The sequence below is a fragment of the Crocuta crocuta genome, unplaced genomic scaffold, assembly GCF_008692635.1.
Source record: "Crocuta crocuta isolate KB4526 unplaced genomic scaffold, BGI_CrCroc_1.0 scaffold176, whole genome shotgun sequence".
NCBI classification, from domain to species: domain Eukaryota; kingdom Metazoa; phylum Chordata; class Mammalia; order Carnivora; family Hyaenidae; genus Crocuta; species Crocuta crocuta.
Genome location: NW_027531905.1, coordinates 8,670,727 through 8,684,081, shown reverse-complemented (window position 1 = coordinate 8,684,081; position 13,355 = coordinate 8,670,727). Strand labels below are relative to the sequence as shown.

At 37.0% G+C, this 13,355-nt stretch overlaps 1 protein-coding gene across 1 annotated transcript in view; it reads right to left on the bottom strand.

The window, feature by feature from the left end:
- Nucleotides 1-161: 161 nt before the first annotated feature.
- The window catches only part of SOX5 (SRY-box transcription factor 5), a 550,850-nt gene continuing 537,656 nt past the window's right edge, over nt 162-13,355 (bottom strand). Inside the window, exons 12-15 of the mRNA XM_077774502.1 lie at nt 11,078-11,186; nt 7,909-8,082; nt 2,073-2,289; nt 162-724 (exon numbers count right to left, since the gene is read on the bottom strand). Coding sequence (XP_077630628.1) covers nt 421-724; nt 2,073-2,289; nt 7,909-8,082; nt 11,078-11,186 — 804 coding nt within the window. The 3' untranslated portion in view covers nt 162-420. The remainder of the gene's footprint in view (nt 725-2,072; nt 2,290-7,908; nt 8,083-11,077; nt 11,187-13,355) is intronic.

Genomic DNA, 13,355 nt, shown 5'->3' with positions numbered 1-13,355 from the left:
TCAGGTGCATTAAAAAAAAAAAAAAAAAAAGGAAAAGAAAGAAAAGGAAAAAACCCAGAAACCCCAAAAAACAAAACAAAACTTATTTCTTTTTAAAAATTGTAGCACAAAACAACAAAACACATTCACAAGCCACTTGTTGGCACTGTGTACCTGNTGTAGCAGCTGAATTACTGGCATTATTTTACCCATAGCTTATTTCAATCTCTTGTTGTTGATACTGTTGTTTGCTTGTATTTTTTTTCCTTTCCAAGCCTTTTGAGGCTGAGGTCTATTAGTCAGCTGATGTCCCAACTATTTAAGACTAACAGTTAAAGTAACAGTCAGTGTATGAGAAAGTTAATGTGCTTGGCCACTGGTAAGGATGAACCAGCTAGGGCTTCTTTAAGTCCTAAGGTCACAACCATTTTTTGACCCTTATCAGTTGGCTTGTCCTGCAATATGGTTTTCACTGTCACTCCCATAATCTACATCTGGATCATCTTCTTCCTCATCGAACTCATCATAAATTTCTCCGTTGATGTCCTCAGCCTGTATCTCTTCTTTGATATGTGGCTCCTCTCCTTTGACGCCGTAAGTGCTCTGGATAACGGGCATCCCAGGCTCAGGGCTGCTAGACACGCTTGAGTGCTCCGAGGGCAGGTGAGGGGAGGGCATTCCAGCCATGGCGATGGCTCCAGGGTATACCACACCAGCAGTGGCGATGGGGATCTGTGCTTGTTGCCTGTCAGAGAGCAATTCCCAAAAACACACTGTGGGTGAAGGGATAGTCAGATGCAGGCTTTACTGTACAATGAAACTGCTCAGCTTGTCCAATTCTAAACTAGTGATTTTCATCCTATTGCCCAACGTCGAAAAAATGGCATCCTGCTGTGACTGTAATACCTTACTTGGGTATAGTGCTTTCTAGATTACAAGGCATTTATGTGGGTTACCCATCTGATCCTTAAAATAATTTTTATTCCTATCTTCTCTTATGCAAAACACCTGAGGTGCAGAAAGATTAAGCGGAAGAACCCCAGTCCTTGACCCCAAGTTCATTTTTCCTTCACTAGAACACCCAGAGTTTTAGAAGTAACCAAACTAAAGATAATTCAATTGTAATGGGGGAAAAAAATCCCTAAAATATGAGAGCTCTCCAAATAACACTTGATTGCTCAGAACTCACTGGAACTGAACAGGATCACATTGTCCACGTGGTCCCTGCAGTAGCGGGGGTAGGGGGGGTGGACAGGAAGCAGGGCCAGACTCGGGGGTGCACAGCTCTGCAGCCAGACAGGGCCCTGGGCTTGACAGATCCTTTGCTTGCTTTAAAGTTGTTGCCACAGTCTTGACATTCTTAACTTTTTAATAGGAACCCCATACATTTTCATTTTGCTCGGGGTTCACAAATTATGTCGCTGGTCCTAGTGGGAAGGGATTAATCGATGATGTTCATTTCTGCCTTCTTTCATTCATTCATATGTTTACTATTAGCAAGTGTTGGGTTTCATGCTCAGCTTTGAGAAGAGTTGTACATCGGGATGTAAATCATGGGCCACTGGACAGAGCAGGCAGGCTCTTTCAAGGGAACAGGTTAACAGCAGACTTTAAAAGTTCCCTTAAATAGAACCCCCACTTTGTGTGATCTCCAAAGGCCACCCATGTGCCTTGAGAGCCCAGAAATCCCTCCCTATTCAAAAGCGTTTCTTTCTTTTGGAATCATTTTTATGTTGTATTATCTCAACAAGATGTTGTGGAATTTGTCAATGGGAAGCCTTGCAAGTAATGAAAACCAACAAAGAAAAGGGCCAATAATGCTTCTAAGCTGTTAATAACAAGCTTCAACATTATTTACTATCAGATATTTTATCTTCAAGTCAGCGTGAGTAAAGCTCGTATTAGAGCCATTGTTCTAAGAACTCAGGGTGGCCTCATAGGGATCACGTGGCGGACAGGCTAGTCTCTCAAAGTACACGGAGGTCAAGTTCTTTTTTCAAAATGCTGCTTTGCAGCTCAACAAATATGGCTCACATCCCATTAAGCCTAACAAGAAGGGTTCCCTACGAAAAAAAGGACGGAAAGGTCCATACCCGACATTGAAGTACTGTCGCATCTCTTGCCGCCTGTTCCGCATGATTGCTTTGTATTCACCGATGCGCAGCTTTTTGCCGTCCACGAGGCAGGTGCGCTTCGGCCTGGGCTTGTATTTGTAGTCAGGGTACTTCTCCAGGTGCTGCTTGCTGAGACGGGCTTGCTCCTCATAATATGGCTGTTTTTCTAGGTTTGTCATAGCTTTCCAGCGAGATCCTATGAGGAAAAGAAGGTTAGGATTCCAATTTGCACAGCTGCTAAGGTTCCTACAAAGATGTAACTGTGAACGAGAAAATCTAAAATAAAAATGTTGGCTACAGCCCAGAAATACATAAAAATGTGTTTGATTAGTGAACTATGACTCAAGAGGCGACATCTCACAAGAACAGAGGTGTTGGTGGCTGTGTTGAGGAAATTGTGTACCCAAAGGTACAGACACTGGCCAATCTGTTCCCCTGCCCCCCCTTCCCCTGGCTGGAACGAACAATTTAGCCAAATGTGTATACTATGTATTTATTTAAGAGCTCACAGCTAATGTTAAGAATATACCTTTTATTTCAGCATTAGACCATGATCTAATTCAACTGAAAAGTTGTGCAAAAACTTATTACGTATTTTCAATCTGTGGCTAATTATCTAGGTAGTGAGTATTTTTATGTGGGGGTGCATTACTTACTACAAGGGTTTCTAACATGTATAATTCTCCTCAAAATGTTTAAGTATGGTTTCATGAATGATTGCATTTAAAAATTCATTTCATTAAAACTTAAATTACAAAAAATTATATTAACGAACATGCACTGTGTGCTAGATACTGTGCTAACAACTTTACAGAAGTTGTCACATTTTTAACTTTCATCGTAATCCTGTAAGAGAGCATTTACAGCTATTTCCATAAATGAGAAAACTGAAGTTCAAATATAAGAAGTAAATTACCCAAGGTCACACAATTATTAAATTGCAAATCTGTGACTCAAGCCCAGGTTTGATGTAATTGAAAGTATGCTGCAATGTATGTTTTTACATACCTATACCCACCTGCTATCTATGGCCTAGCAGAGGTCAGAATTACAATAATAAGTATGTATGGGGTAAGATTTTTCTCTTAATAAATCACTTTCAATAACATATAAAGATGTCACTTCTCATGATCGAGTATGCATTAATAATGTCAATCCAAATTGGTGTTCCCTTTCTTTTCACTTTTGATTTTGGTTTGGACTCAACTAGGATTGCAAACAAAAAAAAAAGAGTTAAAAACAGTTGTGCTAATTCTCAATATAAATGTGATTTAAAGACTTGATTCTCTTAGTATGGGTCTGCATAGTAGTAAAAGAAGTGGAAGTAATAATGTTTATTTTTTATTAAGCATGTGGGGAGAATCTGTGTGCAGATGAAGTGTGTATATCAGCAAGTAATCAGCTCAACTCTACCCAAATACACGAGGATCAAAATTACTGGAATTGCGGGTCCTGTACCAAATACATACTGGCACAGAAGCCTTTACCTGCCTTCTAAAGTCATCTAAGTAAGATCTTCAGGCTTTCGAATAGGTTCATTACTCAACCATAATTCCATATATCAAATGCACTAGCTCACTGATGAACCTTTCTTCTCTACACATGCAGAAAATCCTCAATATGGGCTGTTTTATTTATTAAAGGAATAGAGTAAAAAGGACAATATTTCATTATTTCATCCCTTAGAATTCTTTCCTATCAGAACAGATGTTGCCTGGGTGGGTATATCCATGTAGATGCTACAAAAATTTATAAACAGATTTTTGTTCCAATCTAGATGGCCAATATGATTTTATTCTATTTACTACAGAAATCCAGGTTACAGTTCAAATCACAGAGTTTATTTTCCATTCCTTTCTCAAACTTGTATTTAAATGGTCACATCCTATAATTTGTAGGTATAATCTCAAACTCTTTATTGTCCAACACTGTTCTCTAGAAGTACTTAAAACCATCATCTTATTCTCAGGGCAGATATAAATACAGGTAAAGCTATAATACTATTGAACTGGATCAGTTCTTTTTGGGAAGTTTCTTACAAGTATGTATAACATAATTTTGAACTTCAGATCAGGGACTGTAAAAGTGAGTTTACCAGAAATAATTTACCTCATAGTTATAGAAATACTCTGAAAAATGACCGAGGATGGTTGACTTTAAAATTCCCTATCTTTATCACCAGACAGAACCAAGGAACTAGCATTCTCAATTAGGATAGAAATTGCTAAGGATACTTCTCAATGTCTAAGTGTTCTATAAGCTCAGAAAGGATATATTTTTCTAAGGAAAGGGAATGCTTATGCCTTACTGTAACCTGTCCTGGAATGTGATAACTCTTTTTAGATTTCCTACTATGTGCACCATGGTGTATTAATTACTGGATATGCAGTGGTGAATCATTTGTTCCTTATCTTCCCAAGGCTCGTATTCCAGTGGAGAAGAAATACATTAAACAGCTAATTTAAAAAATTATTATTTTAATTATAATTGGGGAAAGTGCAGGAAGCTATATGAACATGATAAGGAGTTGGGGTCAATCTTTTGTAAGTCAGGAAGGCTTTGTGGAAATGACTCCTATAGGAATCATAAAGGGAGAGCTTTCTATGGAGGAAGAATAGAATGGTCTGGACCTTGCAGTGGGAAGGAGGATTAGAGGAACTTAAAGACAGTTGATCTGGCTGCAATGTAGAGGAAAAAGGGATATATATCTATCCTACATACACACATATAGGACAAATAAAAGATAAATATTTATATAAAGATCAAACACAGATACATCTATAATCAAAGATGTGTAAATTCTTAGACAAGCTGGCTTCTAAATCTGGCATGAACTGGAATCACAAAATATTTAGACACTTGATACTATGATTTCTCCGGAAGTAGCGCTGAATCCTAAGTTATATTTTAAAAGATGGTCAGGGCATATTTCTAAGTCCTTTTAAAATGAAGAATCAAGATAGCGTAAGCAGTGTCTGTAGTTGGCAACATGGCTAACTATGCTGGTTCACGACCGCGCAGAACAAGCAGTGTTTCGGTTGGGTGGTGAATGCAGTTTTCAGTTTTTAATAATCACTTTTGAATAATTAAATGACAGGTTTGCTTTGAGTTTTAATGGCTTTGCAGGCAACACGTCCACTGTATGTAGCTACAATGTAAACATTGAGATGCTAGATGTGAATGGTAGGAAAGGATTTTAGGTGTCTCGGAAAAAGATGACTGCATCTACTTGATTTAAGGTGTGGCAGGTTGCTTAAACTGGACCATGTGCAGGAAGTTAAGTTCCCTGCTTTTTCTCAAAAGACGGGCCTTTTACAGTGAAAAAATGGAGAAGGACTTTTGGGTATTCCTCTTGATGACAAAGAGGAAGATTCCATAAAAAAAAATCTGATCAAAATAGGAAAAATAAAACAGTCTTGAAAGTGCTCTTTTCCTTTCTAAATCTGGCAATGCAATAAAAATGAAGAGTTTGAGCTGAACAGTATTGTGATCTCCATGGGGTCTGTAATGAATTTGCACATTTTACTCCAACTACTGTATATCTAATCAGAAAAAGATGTCCCCCATCCCCTGATCTAGCGCCAAACAGTAAAAGGTGATTCCTTATGTTAACAATTTCAGCAGAATGGCTTATTAAAACCAGATTTTAGGGTATTATAAAATGCTTAGAAGCCCTTTAAAATGTCAACTAGGATCCCCAGAGACTACGTAAAATGTCAACCCAGCTCAAGCGCCTGTTTTAAGCAGAATGAATTAGCGGCATGCTGTCGGAGGCTGTTATCCAAAACAATCAGTAGAGAGGAAAACATCAAGCTTTCTTTGTACTTTTATATGAAATGGGCCAGTTAGAATGATCTTGTGAATATTTGAAGATCACTTATTTATTCGAAGCTAACACCAAATATCGAGGTCCCAAACACCTCAGTGTTTATTCTCCCCTGCTGTATCTTTAATTAATATAATTCTATTGAAAAGTCTAAAATTAGGCAGCACTCTTTTTCATGTAGCTTACTGTGATATAACCATATGGTCATCCTAACATTCTTTCCTTCAAACCGGAAAGAAACTCTTGTAGCTAGCCACCTCTTTCCCATAAAGTCTTTTCCTACGTCTCCTAAAGTATTTCACATCATCAAAGCTGTTATTTCTCTTATACTTAGGATAAAGTTTGAATCAGTGATTATCACTTTTCCAGTATTCAGACACATGAACTGAATGATATAAAGACAGTTTAAACAACCTTAGTATTTAGTTTGTTTTTTCATTTTGACATCTTGGGCTAATTTTTTGATAACTGATATGTTAAAATATGGAATATTTTAATATATAGTGTGTTTATTTTTGTCTAGTGTTTTTCCCAGTGGAATAGATATTTTGTTTTAAATTGAAAATTTCATATGGAAGGTAAAATATTGTCATAAAAAGAAAAAATAGGTCAGAGATGGTGGTGGTATAAAAAGATGCATTTCCTTTTGATTACCTTCATTTTTTGGTTATACATGGAGATATATATATATATATATATGTATATATAGGTAGATACATAGATATCTATAAATATTCCCATTTTCTATACACCTAAAGCTTTACATACTCTTGTCTTTTGAGATGACATTCATCTCAAGATTTCAAAATCATTTTGGATGAAAACTGAGACATAAGTTCAAGTGGTTGATAATTTTTGTTTGTTTTAGTGTCACTACAAATGCATACTGTGAACTGGATGGCATCTATTACCACCCAGTAACATGAGAATTTGAGAATATGAGAGCATAAAAATGCGCGTATATGTTTAGTAGCTACTTTTAGACGATCAGTTCCTTCATGTAATGGATCAAAAGGAGCGCTTCTCTGCCGTTAAGTACATATAATTCCAAGTGCATTACGGATTGTAATAATGCTTTAATAACTTAGAGGAATGCCACTTATTTGTTGAAGTCCAAATTTACTGATCGAGTTAAGTGTTCCTGTTCTGTTTTTGTTGTTTAGTTCTTAGCAGCCAGAGAGTAAATAGTCAAAATTTGCTTAGGACTTGTGGCAGCTGGCCACCGCGCTATCTGGAAGATGGGCGTGATGAAGAAGATGAGGAAAATGACAATAACAGTGATGATGGTGTAGAGTGAAGAGCACACACAAATTGGAATCTTCTGTCCTTTTTCTGGGACTTAAACTGGCATATGATAAATCATTACTTTTACCTGTCACCCATCTTTTCTGTGTGCTTCAGTGTCTATGCATGTAAGGCAAATATGTACTTTATTATCTGTTACGCTGAAAGCTGCAATGGCAGGAAAAGTCCCTTTTTAAATGATGCTGAAAGCAGGCTTAAGGCTACTAAAAGTATAAATTAAAAACTGCGCACACTACATGTTCTTGTGTCCTCTGACATTCTAAACTGATATTCAGTGACAGTACCAGAATAATCATCATCTATACATCCATCCCCATCACATGAAGAATTTTGTAGTTCAAAGGAAAAGAATGAATATAGTCACTACCACTATCAAACGGTTCATACAAAAAGAACTGCTTTCTTAGTCTTAGTACAAAATATTTCTAGATTTTAAAGAAGAGAAAGTATTACAACAGTTAATATAGAGGTATACAACTAAATTGGCTACGAAAACTGGGCACATTTCTCAACGAACATAAAATGCTTTGTCATCAGAAGAAAAGGCTCAGTAATGGTGGTGCTTTTTAGATAAATAGATAACACGAGCTGCCCGGCCTCCAAAGCCAGTACCTTTCAACAACTGCAGAAAACAGAGTTGTACACTTATTCCATACATCAGGTAACCACCAATACATTTCTCACCCAATATCTTGCTGATGTTGGAGTTGTGCATGTCAGGAAAGGCTTGAAGGATTTTCCTTCGTTCATCTTTAGCCCACACCATGAAGGCATTCATTGGACGCTTTATGTGGGGTTCATTGCTACCACGCCCTCTGGATTCTCTATAAATTCTTGATTCCGATACTCCAGCACTTCCTAAAAATAGGGAACATTGCTTCATGTTACTGACAAAATTTTTGGTAATTCTCTTCTTTGCATTACTATAGACTATTTGCCTGTGAAATATCTATTCTAGTCTATTAAAATACAAATGTAAAAAGTACAGCTGATAATAGTACTTCCAGTTCTTGAGACAGATGCTTGTTTATGAAGTTTTTGATAAGTCCTGTAGTGGCAATTGTTGGATCTGCATTTTTATTCCATTTCTAATGTATTTTTCCTTTTTTTTTTTTTTCAATGAACTATGGACTGTTTCACCATTTACTTTCAAAAGGACACAGGAAACTTGAGTATGTAATCTTTGAGGCAAATTGGAAAGAGAACAGTTGGAGTATACCGGTAGGCATGCTGGTACTGTGGAAATATTAAAATGCGTGTAGAAGCTCAGAAAATTGTTAAATACTAGCACATTTGGCACAATGGACTGTAGGTAAGGTTGTGTCCCTGCTACCTAAAGACAGGCAGAACGTAGAGTAGTCATGCCCATTTCCTCTCTGAGGTTATAGAAATAAAATGTTGCTAAATAAAACTTTGAGGTGAAAATATAATAAAGATACTCTTCTGTAATGTGTTTGGCATTCATTTGCAATTTGGTGCTGATAAATGCATGAAAGATGCTGATGCTTCCATGATAGCCTACTCCCCAGAAGATATTTGAAAATGGTAGGGAAAAAAAGATGAATAGATATACAACAGTGGATTCTTAAGTCTACAACCACATATTTAAAATACATTCTTCTGAATTTTCTCCCTAGTATCTAAAGTTATCCAGAGACTCCCTGAAAGTTCCTTTCAAGACTCATGATGATAAAAGACAATTGAGAGTCACAGTAGAAACTTTGGGAGCTGCATTCACTCCTCCAGCCTTTGCATGACTTTATAGAATAGTTTTATCAGATTAAACAGCTTCCAGAGATACTTGAGTTTAGGCAAAGAAAATCAGGAGAAGTATAAGAAAACACAAAACTGTGATGCTAAATTTCCCAGGGTTATCATTAGAAAATATGGAATAGATAATAGTTTTATAGCATATAAAATTTTTAAATAATTTGGAGATTTCTAGAGCTTGTATCATTAGTCAAAGCACTGCTTTTTAATTCCTCTTTCATATTCCTCTTCCTTTATTTTCTCAATTAGAAGAAATAGGAATTAGGGGCGCCTGGGTGGCTTAGTCGGTTAAGCGTCCGACTTTCGCTTAGGTCATGATCTCGCAGTTCGTGGGTTCGAGCCCCGCGTCAGGCTCTCTGCTGACTGCCAGCTCAGAGCCTGGAGCCTGTTTCAGAATCTGTGTCTCCCTCTCTCTCTGACCTCCCCTGCTCACGCTGTCTCTCTCTCTCTCCTAGAAATAAATAAAAAATATTTAAAAAAAAAAAAAGAAGAAATAGGAATTAACCAGAATTACCCAGACTTGAAGACTTCTATAGCAGCAAACAAAAACACAGCATACCTGTTGGTGGAGTTTCTCATTATTTCTCAATCATACTATGCTCTTTGGTCTGATGACGATTGGAAAATATTTTGCATAAAAGCATGACTGAATTTAACAAATAACAGCAACAAATTTTTTGATGTTATAATGCTGATTACTATGGGTATAGTTTATCATACTAATACAACCTAAAATTTGTAAAATGTCTTATTACCAGTAATTGTCTTTTTATTGACATAAATGAGTGCTAATATTCGGCAACATCTTCCTAAAGTGGGTTTGTAACTAGCAGATGATCGTTTGCACATCTGCTTTTTCTTGCTTTTACACCTTACAGCAACATAAGCAATAAAATGAACATTATGTAACTTCATCAAAGCTAAATGAGCTTTTTATATGTACTTGGGCCAGGTTTATCTTAACCAAGTGATGTGGAAAAATAGAAGGAAATGTTTGGATCCAACAGGCTAGGAAAACACTGACTTTTATTGGATATCCAAGTGAATAAAATTCACTTTGATAAAATTATCTGGCTACATGCTCAAGTTTGGCTAGTTTCATGGCTAGTGCAGTAGTGGACTTAAAGCAGAACTGGGGGCCAAGGCACAGAGTAGAAAACTAGGTATGTTGGGGAATTCAAGGCAATCCCCTCTGCCCTAAAGTATGCTGCCTAATGGTTTGCTCTGGTGCAGTCTTTTCTACATTCAGGGAATTTCCTCTGCAATAGTAACAAAGTTGACGATAGTGCTCTTAAAATGCATGTATGGCACTTGACACAGGAGGGAGATTCTCAGCTGGGGCTCAAGGTGAGAGGAATAGCACTTTCTTCCTTTACTTTCTTTGCTATGCTATTAAAATTAGGGTATCAGTTTCACTAGTTGTCGTTTTGGATTTTAGGATGGCCAGAGATGATGCAGACAACAAGAAGGCATGTGAGGAAAGCACGAGGCTGTGCAACTGGTGCGCTAGTTGGGTTCAATGGGTAGGGATGACACTGGACTGTATAGCAGACAGTATAAGAGGGAAGGTTCCACAATGCAAAAGAAGAAAAAATTCCTGAAAATGTCCACTGATCCTTGTATTCTGGTCAGACGCTTACAAATGACAACTTGAAAACGAACTGACAGATACAAACTTCTAAAAAGTTTGCTTTGGGCACAAGAAATAGGAAAGTGAGAGATAGATTAGACTGTGACTGAGAGTACTTGCTTTAGAATCATGCCATCTTGAATCCAAGACCTGCCTCTGGTACTTACAGCCCTGTTATGTTGGGGGAAAAAAGATGATTCAAAATTCCCAGGGGCCATTCCTTTTATTTGCAATAGTATTTACCTCATGGGCTGTGCTAGAAATTAATGAGATGATTTATGCAGAACACTCAGCAGATTGTTTGGCACGTGGGAACTGCTCAGTACACATGAGCTCTTATTGTAAATGATCAGGTATTAGGCGGCTGTCTTACATACTTTTTAGTAGTTTTAATAGATGCTAAATAGTCACTTTTGCACACTATTGGTATATATATGAATAATTTTCACAAACCATCAGAATCTCCACTCATATTGAAATCCATCATGGCATGGCTAAATTTTCCTTCTTCATTCTGTTTAACTGCCAGTTGCTGAGTCAGACTCTCCAGTGTTGTTTTTTCCTTAAAAAAAGAAATTCATAATGAGAGCTCAATCTGGAAATTATAATTATTCAAAGACATTTTTTTTCTTGGGCCATATATAATGCATTAACTTCTGGGAGGGATGGGATATTGATTTATTCACCTCTGCACATTCAGCACATTCTGATGAGATAACTGAAGCAAATGAGGAGCAGGTTTTTTTTGAAGGAACTCTAATTCTTAGAATTCCCTAGATAGTCTTGGCATTTGGGTTTGGTATGCCTAAAGGGTATATGCTGGGATCCTTGGAGACAATCTTCCTGCATTGTAAAATGTGTGGAGTAATTTCATGAAAGCAACCTGTTTTACAACATTTGGAACACTCTATTTTTAGCCAGACAGTAGAAGTATAGGAGTGGCATGGGGCCCAGACAAAGTCTTCCAATAGTCAGGTGACCAACTGATAGAAACATAATTCACAGTAGTGCCCTCTGGTTGCCATCTCCCTAAATGCCATCTGCATTCCTCATGCAAGGGTAATGAAGACATTTAAATATTCATTGCTAATTGCTTGTCAAGTCTCTGTACATTCAATGTGAGTGCCTGCTACTTGGACCACAATTTGATTTGGATTGCTAAGCCAAAATATTGAGTTGGCGAATTATTTGAGATACAAATACACCAAAATTAGATCTGCAAAGACATCAAGTCATTTAAAAGCATGCAGTGCATGATTTGAATTCATGGAGAACGTGGCATTACAAACGAAATTATTGTCAAGGAAAATATAATGCTTAAGCTAAACCACATGAGATACGAAACTACTTCCAATTAAGTAATTGGGTGATTTTATGAAAAGGAAAAGCATACAGTGAAAGGCTTACAACTTTTCTAGCATTTTCCATCATTGCTCTGAAGACGATTTGGTTCCAAAACAGTTTTAAGGAAAGCATCTGTTGGCTTTCATAAAATTTGGTCAGGTTTCTTTATAATTATTTACCTCATTTTCTGAGGAACACAGTCATGAACTGTACAAATGAACCACGTATACTGCGGAACAGCTATTGACGCAATAAAATGTTCACAGAAAATAATCAACTATTTAAAAAAATTGTATCACAGGTAAAGGGCCCAGCTAATGTTCCCACCACGAGCCATTAGGGTATTCAATTCTTAATATGATACATGCTTTATCTCTACAAAAATCTCTGACAGTATTACAAGTATACATACTACACAAAAATTCTCTCACATTAGTGCCCTTGGGGCTCCTATTCATCAAAGTCTGTACGTGATTTAGTAGAAATAGTATTTCCTAATTGTCAATTAGTATAAAACACAGGAGGGAAATTGGAAACAAAATAGTTGATATCAACTCTAGTTCTACAGGGTTATATAGTGCTAAGTTGAGATAAATTGTATATTTAAAAATGTAGAACCTGATCCAATTTGTGTGAAATTGGTATTTTCAGCTACTTTCTATGTTCTGGATTTCTTTTGCTGAGAGAGTCTGCTGTACATAGTCAGCTGAGTACAGGAGCACCAAGGACACCAGCTTAACAGACCCTTTATAGTAAATGTAGCTGCTGAAATAGAAGACAGTTAAATTAAAAAACAAAAAAACAAAAAATAAAAAACAAAACCCCACATTTCACCAGCATAATCTGATGTCTGCAGTCAATGAAGACTTTACTGTACTATCTTTGGGGAAGGTACTAGGCATGGATTGCCTCTCAGTTTTTAATTTAATGGTGTATAAGGTAATCATGCCACATATTTTAGAGAGAGTTTTCCATTCTGAAGCAAAGTCTTTTAAGAAGAAAAACCAAAATGAAGGCAATCAGAGTAGAAAAAGGACAGAATTTTAAGTGGCTTCAAAGGTTCTGAGTTTGGCTGTGAACCTTGTGCCATCCTACCAAGAGGCTAAAATTAGCAAATGATGGGTTGGAAAGTCACCATCAGTTTTTACAGTAAATAACCTCTAATCATCTAACTCAAGAGTGTGCAGTATAATGAAATTATTTAACTAGTTACCCAAAATGGAATTTACAACACTTGTCAAGAGCATGTCAGTGGCAGATAGTGGAAGTCAACAGGGTAAGCTGTCTTGTTTTTGTGACCCTTTGCATAGCTGATTCTCAGACATGTGAACAGGAAAATGAGACATCACTGGAGGAACCGGAGAATGTGTGGTGCGCCTTTAATTAA